We start from the raw sequence: 21,292 nt of genomic DNA on the forward strand, positions 1-21,292 counted from the left end.
TTAGGAAAAACATCCAAGATCCAGCTCAATCTATTGTGAAGTTTCTCACAAGTGGAAAGTAACAAGATGCGAAGTAGTAAGTGATGCTTACTACTGCTAATTTAATAGGCAATAGTGTAAATTCCCCTAATACAGAAAGACCTCTACAATTCACTTATTTATTTGGGAAATGCTCTAGGACTGGCTCCCCACAAACTTTTTTTTTTATTTTAAATAACTTAGGTTTAATTATTCCACAAATAGATGAACCCTGACAGAAAACAGTACACAACTTTTTTGAAGCTTTTTCTGCAGAAAAATTTGGTTTATAATCCCACAGCTATCAAATTTTTGTCTAAGTATACGTACTGAAAGAAAAACAAAACTACAGCCAGTCCAAATCTACATGAAAGAGGCTGCCCTAACTGCTTTTGCAGATACAGCTTATCTCAGCTCACGCACAGAATATTATTTAGGTCACTGGAGGTCTAGGAAGAACTACATAACAGTATTTTCCTTTTTTGTTGATCTGGATTCAGAGGGTGGAACTACCCTTACTTTATTTTAGATGCCTATCTCAGATATAGGATGACTACACTGTAGTTAACTTCGGCTTCTTTATTGATTCACAAAATAGAAATAGACCCATTAAAGGCATGAATCATCTTGTATGTCTACTTTAGAATGAAATTATAAAATAACTTGCTCCATAAAAACGTCAATTCCTCTTCACTGACTATAAAAGAAATTTACAGTGACAAGTCTGAATGAAGCAGTCTACATCTGGTATAAGGGTAAGAGGCAGATATTTCCTTCCTCTGCTCAGGACATTGTTTTGTAATACCAGAAAGGATGTTTACTGTCACTTGAGCTACAATAAACCTGGTATAAATCACTAAAAGTACACGTATACAAAAAAGCATCAACAGACACTAACTGAAACCTAAAAGGAAAGACAGCAAAACCACAGACTTTGTACCCTGGATTTTAGACTTCTTATTCAACAAGTTGTTGAAACTGACACATCTGATTTTCTACACTAAATCTTCAATTATGGAGCAAGACTCTCAAGGAGAAGGGATAATACCTGCCTGAGCCTCTGCAAAAAGAGATACAAGCAGCTGCCAAGACCCCAGGACACTTTCTCAAATGAAAAATCATCTTCCCAGAGCATGAAGGTTTCTGGGTGTCAATTTTCTGAGTATTTACGCAATACTCCAAATGCACCATCACTGGATAAGGTACTTTGTTCGAAACTGATACTGTAGGGCAAACCCAAGCCCTGAAATACCACTCACCCAGCAACAGATCCCTCACACAATGAAAGCTCAAGGGCAGATATCTCATGGCATGCTGAAGATCAATAAAAACTGAAGTTACAAAAAAAAAAACAAACAGCTGCTAGGAGAAAACAAACCAACAGCCTGTTCCACATACAGTAATCATTCTAGTACCACCAGCTACAGACATGTCAGTCTTGGCTCTACTCTAAGACCACTGAACATACTGTTAAGTTTATCGCATTGTATTAATTTTCATGTGATGAATGACAGAAGGTACAAGACAAATTACATAATTCAGTCTAACTCTTGTGATATCTAAATATTTTCCCTACAGCCTTTTCTCTATCATGGCACTGCATTTTTCTGGATACTCTACAGCAGCTACACTTTTTCCATAATAAAACACCCATATTAAAAAAAAAAAGCTTGTTTGCTCACTGCCTCCACAAAAGGCAAGAACAAACAACTCTACTTACATCCAAGACAGTTTTGCTTACAGCTTGGTTACAGAGGGTAGAATATTAAATAGATAATACTCACCACAACAACTGGAAGAATAACCATAAATGCTAATCCATATACAAGCAAAACCTAGAGAAAGGTTATGAAAGATACTCCATTAGATACTTCAGCTACTTAATTCCACTCTTGCTTAATCTTTATTATAAAATATAGCCAAGTACTATTACGACAAACCTGCAATAATTAAAGCAAGCTTATTGCATAATGCCTGTCACTATTTCTGAAGAACAGCTTACAAGTAATATAATCAGTTGGGTAGGGTTTAAATAAGGAGCATCAGTTCAGTGTAAGTAATCTTTTCAATCATCCACACATTGTCTCAGGTGAGTTTCTTTAATAATTAAAGAGTTGGAAGCTGAATTGTGATGCAGTGGACAGAGATAACTACTGCTCTAAGGGAAATCAAGCAGGTACGCCTTTGCAGCAACAAATGCAACAGAAAGAGCATTTAGACACTATCCGATTACAGCATCACTAGCAAACTAGATGGAACTACAGAAATCCAGCAAATAACAGTTCTATGTGGTGCCTCCTTGCAACAGCAAACACATACTTTGTAGCAGGGGTGACCACAGTACAACTTCATTATCATAGCAATGAGATCTTTCCAAGCATGTTACTACTTTACTTTCAAAGGTTAGATTTAAGCTACTTTATCACTTCTGACTCCTGAAATTTTCTTCAAATATGCGCATTTGCACCAAAGTATTATTAACTAGATGTTTCGACTAAAATGCACAGTATCAAGAACATTTTAAGGTGAACACTTGAAAGTTCACCTTAAAATCTTGAGCTAAGTAAGTTGACTCACCAAAATGGAATTTTTCTGATCCACAATCCAAGCCGGCAAAGCTATACCGAAGCTTGTAGCTGTAGGATGAAAGAAAATGAATTCACTATGAAATATTAAGGAATTGTTTTAAACTCACATTAAGTCTAACCAACAAAAACCACCAACCCATTAAAAAATCCTTGTGTTTAACACCCTTGATATGCAAAATACTAACAAACTTAGCAAAGTCAAAAAACAAATTAGAAATACACTCAAGTACACAGTAAGACAAATACAACATCTGAAATACCAAAGACTTTAGTTTAACATATTGCAGTGAAAGATGTGCAAGCTTTATTAATATATATTAAAAAAAGAAGAACGATTTCACAGATGGAAATATTTGAGCTTTGCCTTGCAGAGTTTTCAGCAGTCTAAATACATATAGTTCTGTAAACACATGAACTGCAAGAAAACTGTTTGAGCAAATGAATTATATGAAAGGTTTTATTACTTTATAACTTTGCAGAAGTGTTCCAAGCTGTAAATTGTAAAAACAAAACCCTCTGCCAGTTCAAATTTTTGTGTGATTAGTAAGCAAGAGAAAGGAATACCTTTCAGTTAGAAAGGATTTAGTCTGCAGAAAACAGAAGACATGATTCTGTAACAGTAACATTGTACAATACACAGATCTGAATACAGAATAGCATAACATAGCCTGACACTGTAGTGGTAATAAATTGAACTTTGAAAACACTAATCACCCTAAAGTAAAAAAAAAAAGAAACTACAAACTTCTAGGATTTGCTTAATAAAAAACAAAACCAGAAAACATACCTTCCTCAGAACTAGTAGGTATCAATGAGGAATATTAAATAAGGACAGGCTAGCATCCCCTATGTACTTGCAGACAGTGTCAGAATTGTATCTAACAGACTGTGACAGCCATTAACTCAGACAACCAGTTGTTACGCACGAGCCTAACATGACTTCTATGTAGGTAAGCTGGAAACAACTATTTGTTGAGACTCACACATTTGACCAACCTGACCACACCTCAAGCTTAGGAGCTCAACAGAATAACAACCAGTGAACTTACCACATTAAGTTATGGGAAATGCCGTCCTCTGGAGAAGAGTCCAGAGACACTTCCCTATCTGTTAATGGTTATGGATTTTTAGAAGAATCTACTAAAAATACGTGTCTTTTACTGGTGGTATCAATTTCAGTTCCCCACAATATTTCTGACCTTTAGGACAGTAGCTTAAACTGTTTCAGAAACAAAAGTAGTTCAGAACAAAGCTCTTTCTCTCCTGGTCTGCGGGTCTCCTTGCCCCCATCCATGCTCACTGAGCTGAAGCACTAGCAAATACCAATGGGAAACAGTCTACTAAAACTGCCTTACATTATCAAAACCATATCTTTTTGCTTTCCAAGTCCCCTCACCTGCTTTTAAACACTCTTCAAATGATTTTGCACATTAAGTATTTCACTTTTAGCAAAGGATCAAGTCATGCCAAAGACAAGAAACTCTTGCCTGCTTCTAACCTCCATGCTGCTTTGGTTAGACAGAGAGGAATACTCCTTGCTGGTCCTTTGCGCTAGGCACAGAGGGTGGGATGTACCTCATCTAACTTGGGCAGACATGTCTAACACCAGATATGCTACAACTCATCCCAGAATACACCTCTAGAAGAGACTGTCTCCATTTTTGACCACACAGAACTAAAAAACTAGAGTGCATTTCTCTGATACAGATTTTTATTTTTTTTTTTACACTACACTACGCTCTTCACACCTCAATGTGGAGCAAGGTTACAGAACAGATGATGGGAGAAAGGAAACTTCAGGTTTCTTCCCACCCTTCAGATGAAGCAATGATGAGAGACCTAGAAGCAAATCAGAGAACTCCAACTCCACCATAATCTGAATTAGTTTCAGAAGAGCAGGAGTTTTCACACCCAGTGTTCAAACTGCTGCCCTACCAAGGAATCATTTCACTTTGCCCTTTGGGAACCCAGAGTCCCTTAAGTTTGTGAAAGCAATCTCTGAGACAACCACACAATGGTCTTCATGCCTTTAAATCCTCAGCTTTAGGCCAAGCTTTCTTCTGAAGTCACAGACTCAGGTCCATTCAAGGACACTGACATGCTGCCCAACTTGAGATCCTGTGATTTGGCAACACGAAGTTTGTAGGTTGTGCGTGCAAAGAACAGTTCAGCATCAGAAAAGGTTCTAGTAAAACTACCTGTGCATGTACCAGGGTAAAATTTACAGTGCCATCGTGCTGATATTGTGACAGCATTTCTGAAGCAAGATCTTATTTGTATTTTGCAGCAAGAGGGATGCAGTCCTCCTGCTTGCCTGGCTAGGAAACCAAGAGAAGCTAGGACTGAAAGAAATATGCTATGCTATAAAGCAGTGGTTAAAGAAAGAGAACCACCACCTTACTCCATAAGAAATGCCTTCGTCAGACTACAATTTAGTTGGTAGAGTTGGTTTTTTTTTTTGTTGTTTGTTTTTGTTTAGAAAGGAAAGGGAAGATCATTTCTTTGAAACACTGGATTAGGAGCACTTTTTTTCCCCTTTTTAAAATTAATTTCCCATGTTGGCTGGATATCATTCAGAAGAAGAATTTCCAGCACAGATTTCCATCATGCCATCCTGTAACTTCGCAATTCGGTTACAAATTCCATTTACTACTTCCAAAGCCAGTCTTAACTCATCCCATGTTGGTATGCAGTAGAACTTAGTCCTGCAAAGTGCAGGACATCAACAAGCAGATATCTCTGGAGACCTGTCCTAACAGATGGCATGTTTCCCTTTTGCTTGTAATAAGCACAGCTAAATATACAATATTCTTCCTCGCAACTAGCCCACTTAAACAACAGTCACAAAGATGTTTTACAAGTGACTCATGCAACTGCAAACAAGAGATGGGTGGAAAAAAATCTCTGAACTTTCAGTCTTTAGTTGTTTTAGTTTCAATCGTTTACTGTAAAACATCAATATGCAACCATCAGGATAATTCCCACATAGCTACCTGCCCAGGAACAATCTACCAGCATAGGGACAACCACCAGGACTCCTTCAAGATGAAGATGGCATAGAGCTACACTCACACAGTACTGCTTCCAGCAAACTGAAGGGAGATTTGTATACGGTATTTATTTAAACATATACATATTCTCACATACATCCCTTTGAAATGTGTTTATTGCATTATGGATAGTTGTTAATTTTTCAACATACATTTATAGTATCTGATTTTAAATACCAAGAAAGATTTAAAATTGGAAAGTTCCTGGTTGGAAATATTCTGTTTTTCACCTATACCTCCCTCAATATTGGCCATTCTTTCCGGATACTGACTGAAGCTGACTAATTAGAAAAATACTCTTTTTTTTTCCCCCCCAATACAAAGTTTGAGAAATGAGAACGCAAACTCTTTCCTGCCTTTCCCTCCTACCACCACCCCAGAGTCAGCTTTACAAGGAAAGAATTGATCAGATGCATTGCTTCTAATCATGGGAAATATATATTCTATATATACATATATATTAATATCTGAGTGCTTCTCAAATGATCAGGTATTACAGGGCTCAATACACAGAAATTACAGGACTTCTGTCATTCATAGTTGTTACCTTGTGGTCCATCTGGATTACCAAATTCTTCCCAATTTTTTCGTGATTCTTCATCAGTTAAACTAGATTCAAGACAAGATATTGAGTTAATACAGAAGTAGGTTAATTTCTCTAAATCATTAACATACAGAAAAACTATAATGTGATATTTATACTATCCTTCAGAGATGGTTTATAACAAATTCAACAGCTTCTGCTATTTTTTGTATGAAACAACGCTGTTGTATTCCTTCATGACACACAGGCAAATTCTTTTAGCACTCTGACAGCAAAAGAAAACAGACACAGAAGGTGCACCTTCATACTGCAGATGGACAAATCACATCTCCCTTTCACAAGAGTGACTGCACAGTCAAGGGCTGAAAACATCATCTTTTTTTGGAAAAAAAGTGAACATGCAGGATGAGTTCATAAAGCAGAAGTTGTCCATACGAGCTTTTATTCTCTTATTCTAGATTTTTAGCCTTTGACAGTATGTGTTTGGTTGTTTTTTTTTTCCTGGAACTCCCTAGTTTCATATCTAAGAAGACAGAAATAAATTAAGACACCACCTCCTAAATCTTCAAGTTTCTATGGTTGTCCGGTAGTGACAGTTTCTTGGCAATATTACACCACCTCTAACAGAATCCCTGCTACTACAGGAAGGATACCGCTTTAGGAAACAGAACATAACACATTCACTATAAGGAAGATTCTGTCTCACAGAAGGAACGTAGTGAGTCAGACATCTCCTGATCATCTCCAAGTCTCACACTCATTAACAAGCAGGCTCACTGAATGGGTCACTTCCACATTCTTTCAAGACTGCATGGCTAAGGAACTTGACTGTCATTTACTTCAGGATATGCCTCTGCCACAACCCGTGCACTTAGCATTTGAACTACCAAACTATCACCAAGCACTGAGTGCTAGTTTGCAAAGTGAGATGCTTCAAGAGTTCAAAAAGCAGTAACAGAATATCCTCTTGAAGAGACTTTCAAAGTGATGCAGATGTGCGTAAGCAGAAAGGACAACTTCAAAATTGCACAAGTGAGCGTGGTGTTGGTTCTGTTTCAGGCCTCACCTCAAACAGGACTCTCAGTGAGTAAAGTCAACCACATAGAAAACTGACTTAAAAGCAGAAATCACCAGCTTGCTGCATTCTCAGATGATGTGACTGACCCAATAACCCTCTACAATTGAAGAAGGTTTGGAGGAGAACAGCAAGGATGATGTGCCATGACACTCAGACTGACCACAGTGACTCACCACAGCTGTTGCAAAGCAGCTGCCTCTATCACAACACCAAGAGGACCAGAAGGTGGCTTTTGTTTTAGATAAACACCTACCAACAGCTGAATGGATCACCCGATAGTATAAATGTTTCTCCTCGAGTGTATTAAAACAGTATGAACGTCTCCTGAGTTTGCCAGACCAGCATGAGGGAAGTGCATAACTGGCTCAGTCCAACATTGAGTATAAAAACTAGACAACTAGAGTATGACTTTTGAAGAGAACAACAGGTTCAAGCTGGCTTCGACCCACATACACCTTCCTGGTGCCTGGGGATGCCCAGCATCAACATAGTAAGTGTATTAGAGATCCCGGTAACAAGAATAACACTGGTAATGTGATTGAACCATGTATTGCAACTGCTGTATTTTGCTAAATCTAACTTACAAAATATACTAAAACTGCAAAACAAATGTATCACTCCACTAAATCAGAAATCCCATGTAACATCAACTATCTTCAGATAAGTAAATTTGATATCAAACATTATACACTCCACATGTGGAATATCTAAGCAAACCTGGTCAGAGAGTATTCGACTCTGACAGCTAACCATTTAGAGCAGAAAATATAAAACTGCATTAACATTCCACATATGAACCCAAACCCACATCTTGAATATGGAAAAACTCAATAAAAAGGGATTTCCTTTATACAGATTTGTAATATTACACATAATCTCTCAGATCAAAAAAAAGAAAAAAGCTATAAGCAGAGGTAAGGGCAAAAAATACTCTGGAGGAAAATGGGATTCAAGGATTCAGCTTTTAAGAACTAAGCTGATAACATGAAGCGGTCACAGAGTCAAAAATCAGGACCACAAGGCAAGTGTAAATTAAAAGGGATGTGGGAGAGCTGACAACCAAGCCAGAACCAGAATGAAACATTTCTATTGCTAGACAGGAGCAGAGTTGAAATACTGTCTCCTACTCTTCAGCTTTATAATCAGAAAAATTAACAGTGTATTTATTCTCTAAGTAACACTTCAGAATTGCTGCAACAGGGTTGGCTGGTTAAAATCCACATCATCCATTTTGTTCTTTGTCACCTTTAAGACTTAATATGTATCACACTGGAAACTCTCTGACATGGAAGTTTAATACAAAGACCCAACAGCTTAGAGTATTCTGACAGTTGCTAAACAATTAAGTTATCCTTCCCAACTTGCATGAAGCAAGTATGAGCTGAACTAAGACATGTTTTGACTTTCATTACCTATCCAAACAGATTTTTCCTGGCTGCTATTACCTTAATGGTTTCCCTCCTCACAGTATTAAGTTCCCATTTTTGTAGGCAAAAAAGAAACTTACGCTGCATAGGCCTTGGCAATCCTCATGAACATAACTTCATCTCCTCCTTTATCGGGATGGTATTTCAGCGATAGTGCACGGTACTGCTTCTTAATCTCTGATATACTTGCTCCCTTAAAAAGGAAAGTTTTGAGTTATTAATAAATATCTTAAATCAAATCCATTCTTCTATATATTCTAAAGTACATTGTGCAATATTTCTCTAAACCATTCATTGAACTAAAGGATTATGTTCTAATCATGAAACTACATATGTATTTCATGGAAACATGACTTTTTTTAAAAAACATTTTTATAACCATTATATTTTTAAATCAAGTTAGAGGTCACAGTCAAACAAAAAGACATTCAGATAACTGGATATTTTTTTTTCTGGATTGCCTAGTTCATCCATCCATAGGAAAAAAAAAAGGGGCTTTTTATCTGTTTGACAAATCTCATGTTTTCATAAATATACACATGAATACAAGGAATTCTCACTTGCAGTACTCTTCTGTTTAAGCAAGAGCTCATAGATCTAGATCGATGGCTCACTTGCAGCTTGTAGGCAGAAATAAATCTGTCAGTCACCAGGAACAGTGGATTGCCCTGCTGCCTGAGAATATTTTTGACTAGAATCATCCTACCGATAAATTATTTCAAAACTTCTTAAATAAAGGGAATATATGACCTATAACTAAGAAAGAGATCAATTTTTATTCTACTACAGCACATTGTTAAATGCCACCAACACAACCCCCTATGCATTAACTTTCAGGTTTATAGCAAGTGCAGATGAAGTTTTTCTAGTAAGCTACCTGCTGAGTTTCACAAAACCATTACCAAAGGACTTCTCAACATTTGTTGTAGAGAGGTCCAGCATGCTGACCTTAAATGAATAATTAACACACAAGAAGTAATTTTAAAATGATGGTACTGTTTCAAAAAAATTAAACCAAAAATTAAACTGCCCTGAGGCTTCATTTGCTGTTATCTCTCTCTATACAATGTGTCTATAATTTTCCAGCACTATTTTTCAACAGTATGCCTATCTCATTTAATGCACAGGATTCATTTACTCCATAATAAATTTGATTTCAAGTAAAAAAAAGCCATTTCAAAACTAGATGAAGAATGCCAGATGAGTAGCAGAAGCTGGAAAACGGAAAAAAAAATAAGTTGGCTGGAAAGGAAGAGTTGGGTTTTCATGGCTTACATGAATGCTGCTCATTAAAAAAAAAAATCCTAATTTTTTCTCTCTGCTGCAGATGTTGCATGTGATCCCTAATAAGCTGATGACAGACTTTCCATCCATCATTAGTTGCTTAGTCCTCATTTTCAAGTGCTAGACTACAGAGGTTAGGCCTGACTTACAGAAACACTCAGCAGCCTAGGACAGCTGGTATCAGTCAGCACTCTGCTTGGAAGACAGAGCTTCCTTCTATTAACTACTTACAAAAAAAATTAATGCCCCTGATTGTCTTACTTAAAGAATTCAAAACTAAGCAGTGTTGAGCTTCACCTTTCTGTTTCGGATCCTACCTGGAAAATGTCAGTAAGGATGTTTACTCAATAAATTAGTAACACTGAGTGCCTTATGTATTAGTGAATTCAAGTGATGTGCTCCAAAAAGAGCCATTCTATATTCAAAACAAAGGGCTGATATTTTATACAAAATAAGGCACATGTACGTTATCTGATTCTGTCCATATTATAGTTCTCCTCTGGAGAAATAGCCTCGTCATATACGCTGATATGCTAACAGAAGATTCAAACAACAACAACAAAAAAATCTCGGCCACAGCGTGAATGTAAAGAAGCAAATTAATTATTGTGTACTAAAACTTTCAAGTGCCTGTCTGCAAATTTTTTCTTCTTTTTAAAGTTTTGGGGTTTTTTTAACAGCAACGTTTCCATTATCTAACAGCACTTCAACATCTGTATCACCTCAACATCAGCAGGGCGGGCAACAACCCTAAAGGTTCCACTTGAATGGTAACAGAAGAAAGCTGTTCACTTTCATGTAGCCCAAACCAGAAGTTTTTCAAGGGGAGCTAACGTAAGTCCTCTGATAGCACTCAAGTACAAAAAGCAAACATGCTCTGGAATCTTGAACTCTAATTTGAACCCTGCTTCAACTGCTCTATCTTCACACCCATCTCTTCATCCCCCTCGTAACATATTGGCTTTAATTCAACTTGTCCTTATGACAACATGCTCCATCCCCCAATCAGTGACCAGAGCATTCCCGTATTGGTTTCTTTGCCTGGGTAAGATGCACGTTTCTCCAGCATGCATACAGGTTTACATTAACAAACATTCAGTTACAATTCACTAGACATGAACTTTTTTCCCCCCCTCAGGATTATTACTTGTAGAAGTTTGCCAAGGATGACAAAAGAAAATCCTCTGATGATCTAATCCCTAGCCATATTTGTTTAACCGAAGTTAACCCAGATAGATGAACATTTAAACTGCAGATACTATTCAACAGTGAAAATTTATCTCATTCCTGTGCGTCAGTGAGAGAATGCAAGTCAGCAATTGGTCATTCAGAGGAACTGAGCAGAGGCTGAATTGAAATAACTTCTCTCTGCACATGGCATGTGGGGTCTTGTTCTACCTGTCCAGCTAGAAACAGGCTGGAGTCACATCTCTGCTCTAGTGGCTTTCTTAGCCTAGAGCAGCAGTACCAGTGATGCCAGTCTTTATGCCAACGAGCCACGTCACTAATGGCAAGAGATGTATTTGTTCATGTTCGTATACATATTAAGCTCTCCCACAGTAACAATATGCATCAAGTTTAATCAAAACTGGTTCTTGTGTTGAGCTGTACACACAGTGTACTTCCTTAGACTGGAGAGTAAAACATACCTCAGACTTCAGCACTGAAAAGACGACTCTACTGTTATTCAAAAGAGGAGCTATATCAGGGAATAATTACCATAAGCAAAGAATTTGCTTGAGGTATTGTGGTTAAGATGAAGTGAAGAGTTTGACAAGACTAAAGAGTTTAAGACACATCCAGAAGACCTATTTGTCTCCTCAGGATATATAACTTCTTATATCCATTTTGAATCTGACCTTCCATATAAATAAAGTACTGCATCTGCTTTCTGGATAAACACTATATATATATATTTTTTTTTTTATTTTTATTTTTTTTTTTTTTTTTTTTTTTTTTTGAGTTCAATAAACCAGTTGGCTGGTATCACTATACAGAATTTGTTGTTTGCATTCACAGATGCAACTGAGATTCAAGGTAACCTTTACTACATCAAAATGTGCATCACCAATAACCTTTAGTGAAACCTTTCATTTACAAGAGAAATATTGCTGTACAATGGCTGTAAATCAAATGAATCTGCACTCTTGTTTATTCACGTTATTCCGCAGCATCTCTAAAAATGGCTATTGAGAGGATTTTCACACCCAGTACGACTTTTTTTCCTGTACCAAGCATGGAAATAAATATCATGGTAAGATTCAAAATAGACTAAAAAAATCCACCTCACTATATTTAAAAAGCCATTAGAATTTTGAAGGAGTTAGACACAGAAGTTATAAATTAGTACAGATAATAGGCAAAGAATATGTAAAGACTGACTTTACAATAAGCAGCAGTAATTTTCAGATGCCAAGAAGAATGAAATCACTAGGTACATTCACTAAAGCTAGCTTGTTTTGTTTAAAAAAAAGTCTTAAATTCAACATCTAAACATAAAATATACAGTTACAGTAGTACAGACTACTTACAGGATCCAAATGTAACACCTCATAAGGATTGTATTCTTGATATTCTCTGTCCGTTTTGGAAACTTTGTATGCAAGAAACAAAAATAATGCCCAGCCTGCCAGGAGGACTATTTTCCTGTTTGGAAGAAATAAATTTTTTTAATGTACAAATCCACTGGCTCTAGTATAGTTCTACAAGTAACACAAGAAGCCACTTGATATCAGTCTTCAAGACACAATCTTAAAGCAGTGAGACACATTAAAGCCATTTTAAACCAGGTATGAGTTTTTCAGTTATAACACCACCTTTGACACAGATGAGACAGCTGCTCTGACTTGTAATTAATTTGTTTTCTTTGGGTTTGGGGTTTTTGGGGCTTTTTTTGTTTGGTTGGTTTTTGTGGGAGTTTTGGTTTTGCTGGGGTTTTTTTGTTTGTTTGTTTTAAATTCAGGCAAGCCGCTATCAAAAAAAGACTCTTCCCATTCTTTAAGTCTCTGTCCTCAGCAGGAATACAACAGTATTTCCTGGTTTTAAAGGATTACTTTAACCTGATCCTAGACAATGTTTGGAAAGAAAAAAAAAAGCTGAAACAGATGCATAACAGACAACAAACTATTTTGAGGGTGGGAGTTATACATAAAGAGCTGAAGGACATAAAGCCACCAACTTTGAACATAAAAATTATTATTACATATTTGAATGTATATGTTTACATATTAAATGTTTAAATCAAAAGACATCACTAGCACCACCAATTTCAGAGAGGGAAGATAATTTTCTAGAACAAATAAATGCATTGTTTACTTTTTTATTAGTGCTGAGGTTCATGGGTTTCATTTAGCAGGTATTTTATAAAGGACAAAGAGCATCCATCTTGATTTCAAGCCCTACTAGATAATAACGATTATTATTATTATTATTCAGATATAGCAGCTTGCAAATGTCTCTTCTGTGACAGTAATTATTGTATATATTGTATATAATTGTATATAAGTAATTACTGTATAACTAATTCCAGCTGTTTTGATTACCAAAAGATGTATTTTTATAAAAATAAAAATATAGGAATTGCTTTAATGGAAAGTCAAGTAAATGAAACATACTTTACTGTAGGAATTATGTTTTGTTGTGGTTTTAACAGTCGCAAACGATACCACAAGCATCTTCCGTATACATTTCTTATATTCTTTAATCGAATTTGCTCTGTAAAAATAAAGAGAAAGACTGTGATTAACCAACATGACAAAAAGCAGAATGACAAACATGCTCACTTCATCCTGGAGTAGGTACTACAAGGTCAGTTGGAGAACTAGCAAAAGTTCCATCAATACTGGAGAAAAGAATGTTTTGTATCCATTTAAGTAACACTGCACATCCACAAACATAAGAAGTTGGACGGATTATTCTCTGCTACATAAAAGGAATCCATTCTGTGGTCCACATGCCACACAGCAACCATCTCTTGCAAACCCAGCCTTTGTCTGGCTAACACGCAACTCCAAATTTTCCTGCTGCCATGTTATATTTGACTCAACCAAGCTTCCCATTTCATTACGTCAGCTACTGTGTACAGGAAAAAACAAACAAGCCACAAAAAAAAGTATCCCAATCCAAATGCAAAACCGTGTTTGTACACAACTAAAGAGTGCAGCTAGAGCAATAGCTACTGCCTCAGTACAATATACGATGCGTTTTCCTCCTCTTCGCAACATCTGCTTTTTATATAATGTTTTGTCCATTTAGGTTTTTCTTTTGAAGGGGAAAAGGAAGGAAGAGTAAGATAACAGCTACTTGTAGGCCACCTAGACCTATAATATCGACCCTTGACAAGAGTGTATACACATTAAGTAGCCAACAGGGTTCCCTCCTGTGTCCTTTCACGACAGGATGGGGTTGGAAGGAAATGGTATTTGTACTGTCAATGTCACCACGACAAAGCTCTCTCCATTAAGAGAGCTTTAGTTGTATTTCAGAATGAATCAAGACCAACTCAGTCAAAGTCATCTTCTATGCTAAGAAAACTACAGTGGAAAGCAAATAGCTTGAACAGAATTTCTGTAAGCGCTGAAATTATATGTTAGCACCGAAATTATATGTTATAAAGTGATTTCAATCTGTTTATCTTGTAACTAACTTGTCTATCCATAGACTATGCAGTCTGACATGCAACACTTCTGAAGTAATTACCTGTAATTACCTTACCTGCAACAGAATAAGACCACTAGGCCCTTTTCAGGCTAAAGAAGAAAGAACTAAAAGAGAATAAAAATAATCCCATCTCAATATATTTAGATATTGCTGATGAACAAAGTGACTAAACTTCCCAATTTAAATGAGTTTGTGAACTATCTAAATGCAGGAATTATATTACCAACTTTGATCCAAAGCACATGTCAATCATCTTAAAAAGTCTTAAATCTCAGCTTTGCACTTTTAAGAATACAATGCCCTCATCTTAAATAAAATAGCAGTTATTATATGATGGAAACATTTTTTCTTCAGCAAATTTTGAAAAGGTGATTGTGAAGGACAGCGACAACCTCTGAAGATACTGGGAGGTGGGATATGGTGCTTAGTGATCTATTTGAATGTCTAAGTAAGCATACAATTCAAATTAAACATCTAGAACTTCAATTTGCAGTCACCAAACTATCCAAGGCCAAAGAAACATGACCATAAATGCCAATATTGCATACCAGATCAACCACAAATTTGGGTTTAACCTAGATCATATGCGAGCACAGGACGGTATTTCAAACTCCAGCTGATTCAGCAAAAATAGACAGTGGGAACACAGATACCACCTGGCCACCCACAAACTAGTAAAGCAGACAAAATACTAAAGCTTGCAGAGACATAGTTCAGGAACCAGAAAAACTGTATCAGATTATTCTGAACTACTTAATTCTATACAGTGTATCTTCCCCAAAACTCAATATAACACTCAAGAGTGTGATGAGATTCCTTGAGAGGACCAGATTAGTCATCCCACCACCCCCAAAGAGGGAGAGAGAGGCGCAATGGAAGATTATTCAGCCCCCCACATCTGATCCGACTCTTGCAGGGCTTCAAAATAAGCTTCGGAATTGGTCTCAAATTTCATGCAACAGATAAATCACACTGGTATTTTGCGGTTCTCCTAATCTGCAAAGATTGTTCACATACTTAAATCAGATATTAAACATGAAACTTTCTAAACAAAAAAGGATATGACTAATATTTGGTTAAGCAACTGCCCACTCAGTTTCACCTCACTTGTGTAAGGCTTTAGAAAGCACTGTGAAGGAAAGATTCATAAGGCAATTAAAACAGGATTAAAATGTAACTCTGACTCCCTACTGGTAGAATGCAAATTAATTTAGCACTTTTTATTTGCAATTTTTTTTTAAGGCAAAAATTGTGGGATATCTCTATTAGTTGAGAACTGAATCCACCACAGCTAGTAGTGAGCTAATTGTTACTTAACATTAAACTGATTTTTAATGCAGAAGTAAGAGACATTACCAGCCAGAAAACCAAAAGGGAGTGCTGTTTGGTAGCTGTCTCAACTGACTACACTGCACAAATACCTAAAACTAACATGAAAATGCATTACCAGTGTGTTTGGAGAAGGAGAAGGTGGCAAAGACAGACAACTTCGTTTACCCAACGCTGTAAAACTAAGCCTAACAGGATATGACTCCTTTTAGTGTTTTTGCTAGGGCGCTTTTAGCAAGCTGCTGTTCCTCGTCTTTAAAAAAAATCTGTGTCACCTTGCAACACAATGCCCCAGTTCTCAAACCTGCCTACTGACCAGCCCCGCAAGTGCCAGATGATCCCCTCTGCATCCTCCCTGCAAGAACAGCCAATGTCCTTCACCTTACCCTGCCAAAAAGCCCTTAGGGGAAGGCACCACGGACAACAGAAAAATAGGTGTACACAGTAAATTAAAAAGTTAGGATAAGGTCAAATAACAACTGACCACAGGGGAAAATGAAGGTAGAAACTAAAGAGAGAACTGAGGCTTTTGGAACAGCTTTCCTATAGCAGCTACAGAAGTCACATTTTGTGAACAGTTTGAGGGGGGGAACCCACAACACAAACCAATACACACCAAACACCACCACCAAGGCGAGTGCTATGAGCAAAACTTAAGCCCTCCACATAAGTCAGTTAAAAATCCCTGACAATGATGTCCCGGAACGGTGCACACACATCTGAACAACTCTGGATCAAATCTAATTACAGTTGATTAAACTATAAAAAAGCAAAAGCACCTCATTAATTTATTTCCGATCTTGGGATGGCAATGGTCTCCTCTGATTAACGATGTCAAAAGGAAACAGAGCACTAAAAAGATGAATGTTTATGGTTATCTATCCAGAACATAAAGAACCACATTCTTTCCAAGTTAAGGCTAAAGTCCAGACTATTCAAATTATTCAGAGCTATCCTGAGGCACTTCCTCTGTCACATGTCATCATTAACACGTATTAACTTGTGGAATTCAAAAACAAGCAGCTACTTGGGAGAAAGAAGGAGGAGTACAGAAGTACAGACAGCATCACTCCCAGCTTAGGCAGAAAGCCACTGGCAAAACATCACCCTGATTTAAAAAAAAGCTATATTCCTGCTGTATCCAGGAAAAACAGGCTTCCTGTTAATTTACAGACAACATATGTGATTGTACCAAAGAAACCACTTATATTGTTAAGAAAAAACTGGCTGCAGGAAAAAGGAAAAAAAAGCTAGCAAGAGCCAGAATACCAGACAAGTACTGTGCTTAAAAAAAAATAAATAAAGCAGCAATGTATTCTTAATGAGAAGCTGTGCATAAATTGGGTCCTTCTTTGCTTTACCTTCCTCTCCCAAGCAGCTTTCTTTTACAGAAGTGGATTTGCAGTGCCACAGAAGTGCCACAGTCCCTGTAGCATCCTGCAGACCCCAAGCACGCACAAGTAAACACATTACATGCTGCTCAGGGTAAAGCTTTGCAGCAAAAGAGGAATTGCACCTTCTTTGGATTTTAGCTCTGGAATCCTTGCTCTGTCAGGGAAAGAAGTTCAGAGTCTGAAAGGCAGATAAGAGTTCTCTGTTTCTTCTCACTTCAGATCACGGCTCCCCATTAAACCATAAGAGCACTTCACACGCCATCCTTTGATACAGGATTACAGGGAGACAAGTGGTGGGGGCAATGATTTTCCTCTAGTAAAAACAACTTCTCATTTGATGGGCAAAACCCTCAACAACAGTGAATCTCTTCTATGGCTTTTAAAATAGGTATTAAACAGCCTTGAAAAGCTAAGGCATGGTCCATCCATGGGCTTTTGAATTAATCTAGCTAACAATAACCCATGCATCCAAGTATTGTTAAAGCACATCTCTCAGAGGAGGATGTAGGGTATAAGTTCATTTTGCAAATAATCTGGGGAAGCACGCCATACTTCTCCCATTTCTCTTCAAATTATTATAGATGCATCCAAAGTTCCTGAGATTCACAAGCAACTTTTCATCAATACAACTCTTACATTCAGAGGGTTCTCACAAATGCTTATAATCATATCTTAACAAATGTATGTGAATATCCAGCCAAAACTACATCTTCATACACCCTTCAAGTTTTCAAGAAATAAACCAATTACTGGTACAAAAGGAAACCTGAGTGCTATCTCTTTCAAATATTCAGAAAGAGCTAGTCAGGTCCTCTAGTGATACTAGCAGGTTGGGTTTTTTTAATCTAACATTGTCTAAAGCTTTTAGATAAATGAAAATAAAAATCAAGATCCTAGCACAGCTAAGCTAACTAAATGAGGGGGGGAAAAAAGTTCATCTGTACACTAATCTGCTTACTACTTTTGGATGAGAATAAAGTAATTAGCAAATATTTTAGACTTTTGCTTCCTTAAAGACAGCTGTCCATTTGGCTATATACCTTAACTAGAGAATGACTAAAGATCAACGATCTGTAAATTTGAGATATAGTCAACTTTATGTTGAATCCAAAGAGGTATGCAACATCTGAATTACAAGCTCAAAGCAAGTACTAAAAATGGAGAAAAAAAAAATATCATCTTTGATCTTTATTTCTTTTATTTGGTGACTAAAGTTTTTCTTCCTTTGTATTCCAGGCAACAATACAGGTATCAGCAGAGAACGCTTAAGTCAATAGTTGATTGTTCTTTTGTCAGAACTTATGTATGTCTCTTGAATATCCAGGTCTTCAGAGAGAGCAATTTTAGTATGAATAAGCCAGATGTGTCCACCTTTTCTTGGTGGGTAACCCAGATAACACAGTTCTTGGGTATCATAGAACAGCTGAATATTTGAGGTTGGAAGAGACCTCTGGAAATCACCTAATTGAACGCTGCTGCTCAGAGAAGGGCAAATAAAGCAGGTTGCTCAGGGCTCTGGCTGTAGACCTTTTGAGTATCTTCAAGGACAGAGACTCCACAGTCTCTCTGAACAACCTGTTCTAGTGTTTGATCAGCCTCATAGGGCAAAAAATCCCTCATGTCTGTCTCAACATCTGTTCATTTATCCACCACATGCTGGGTGAAGAACACAGGGTACACGAGGAAGCTGATCACAGGCTGCATCCACAGTTTCTGTAGATCACATATAACCATCAAAAGAAAGATGTGGGATACGAGGTGTTTTGGGGTCAACACCATAACGCAATACAAATACAACAGCACTGCACAAGTTTTGTTTCATTTTTAGTAACCCATGTAGGGTAACATAATCTAGCTTTTACTTCAGAAATTACTTCTGCCTTATACCGTTCCAACAGTGAAAAAGAAATGTTCTTCACTGCTCTCATACTGAAAGAGCTTTAGAAGTCTTATATATTTATTTCTGAAGAAACAGGAAAATCCATTTTATCCTCAGGAACGCTTGACGAATGATCCCTACCTAGACCTAATCTTTCTGTTTCAGGTTCTAGAGGGTCCAACGACTGCTCCAAAAGAAAACCTACGAGAGATTCTTCTTCATTTTTTACATTCTCCTAAGAAACAAGCTTACACATTTCTTGGAGATGGGCAACTCTGGAAGAGAGGGAAAGGAAAAGAAGGGAAGGGAAAAAGATACACCTGGAATGATACAAAAGTGAAAAATTTTAAACACCAGAATCTTGGTTCAGCTGCAACAAACACATCAGTTTTAGGAAAAAATGCCACAAAATAAGACTACTGGCATCAGTACTCTAAAAGCATATAAAAGTCTGAAAAGATCACATGATCAATTTTTAGGACAACCAAAAACTAACTGAAAACATAATATCCAGAATAAATGGAAGCCATCAGTTTTCCATCATTCTGTCTCAAACAGTAGGAAAGAACAGAAATACCTCCTAGCATCCTGTCTCCTTTCTGCCTTCAGGATACTGCGAAAAGCAAAGGCAGCAAGTCTAAAATACAGCTCTGGTGGATTCCATCAGAAAAAGAAATACGAGGAGGTGCATATGAAACATCCAGCATACCAGACGCAGACAATTTACCCAAAGTGGTAAATTACTGCTTGGTTTCAAAATAAGAGCACTTCTTCCAGCAAGGAACATGGAGTGACAGAGTTCTGCAGCCCAAAAAATGCAAAGATCACTTAAAAGACAGACTTTCACAAACCTTACTTGCAGCATGTCATCCCCTCTCTACCCTTGCCTAGGCAATTGGTACCTGTGGACTACAAGAGATACAAGTAGTACACACAGGTTGAGTAAAGGTTATGACCCAAGAGTACCATGGCTCTAAGCATTAAACCTGTTCCATTAAAACTGAGGGTAACAGGGCTCAGCAGAACCACTGCTCGAGTTTCTGATTTTGCTGCTTTTAATTCAGAGTTCTACAGTTTTAATCCTCTATGCATTCAAAAGGTTCCCATTTCCTTTCAACAGCTACGTATATGTGTAAATATATACTATGTATACACATACATATGCCAATGCTGAACTTGAACAAGCACAGAAATTAAACAGTGTTACAATTTATTTATTGAGGTGTTGAACTGGAGCTTTCTGAACAAATTTGCCTTTTTTAATCACAGAACCATTTCTCAGATAACAGGTGATGAATGTAAGTATGAAAATACTACCCTACTGCATTACTAGGTCACTTTAGCTTACCTCTATTGGCATTTTCCTTAATAATTATTATAAAATAATATCTACAGGGAAATATCTGGGAAAAAAAAATAAAAATCAGAAAATTAGGAAAAAACCTATACTTGCTTTCAAATGAAGACACTGACAAACACTGACAATGATGTTTTAAAGTAGTAACCCCTATTAACCCCTAGCAAATAAGAGGCAGGATTCAAACTCACAGTAACTCAAAGTCAGCAACTCCTCTGAAGTACTAATAATTTCAAACCTCATTATAACAGGATTGACTTACAGTTTAAAATCTCAAGTTACAAGGTATGAAACAAAATAGATTAATTTAAAAGTGTTCTAAAATGCAGTTACTTAAATCCAAAAGCCTTCGGATGATGACTAGCATTTCAATTAAGATTACAAGTCACATAAAACACTGGTGAAAGTCTTTGAACTGATCATTCCAGTGAAGAATTAAGTGATCCAAAGTGATGCTTTCTGATTTTAATGTCTATTACTGTAAGAATTTTCCTCATCACCCCAAGTTTATCTATAAAAAGGTCATGCCCAAGTTACTCTCTTCACTAAAATGTTTATAGCTGAATAATCTGACCCTCATTTTCAGAGCGATTTTTCTGTATAGTAAATATTCATAGAAATAATCAAATAATATTAGCTGATTTGAGTAACACGTTGTTGACTATTAAAACTCCAAGCAGTTCAT

General features: G+C 37.0%; 1 protein-coding gene across 1 annotated transcript in view; it reads right to left on the minus strand.

Annotated features, from left to right (window-relative positions):
- The window catches only part of SEC63 (SEC63 homolog, protein translocation regulator), a 60,019-nt gene that overhangs the window by 28,964 nt on the left and 9,763 nt on the right, over nt 1–21,292 (minus strand). Inside the window, exons 2-7 of the mRNA XM_080341109.1 lie at nt 13,604–13,703; nt 12,521–12,635; nt 8,786–8,898; nt 6,204–6,265; nt 2,596–2,654; nt 1,803–1,853 (exon numbers count right to left, since the gene is read on the minus strand). Of these exons, the coding sequence (XP_080197235.1) occupies nt 1,803–1,853; nt 2,596–2,654; nt 6,204–6,265; nt 8,786–8,898; nt 12,521–12,635; nt 13,604–13,703 (500 nt within the window). The remainder of the gene's footprint in view (nt 1–1,802; nt 1,854–2,595; nt 2,655–6,203; nt 6,266–8,785; nt 8,899–12,520; nt 12,636–13,603; nt 13,704–21,292) is intronic.

This window comes from Nesoenas mayeri (genome assembly GCF_963082525.1).
Source record: "Nesoenas mayeri genome assembly, chromosome: 3".
NCBI lineage: Eukaryota > Metazoa > Chordata > Aves > Columbiformes > Columbidae > Nesoenas > Nesoenas mayeri.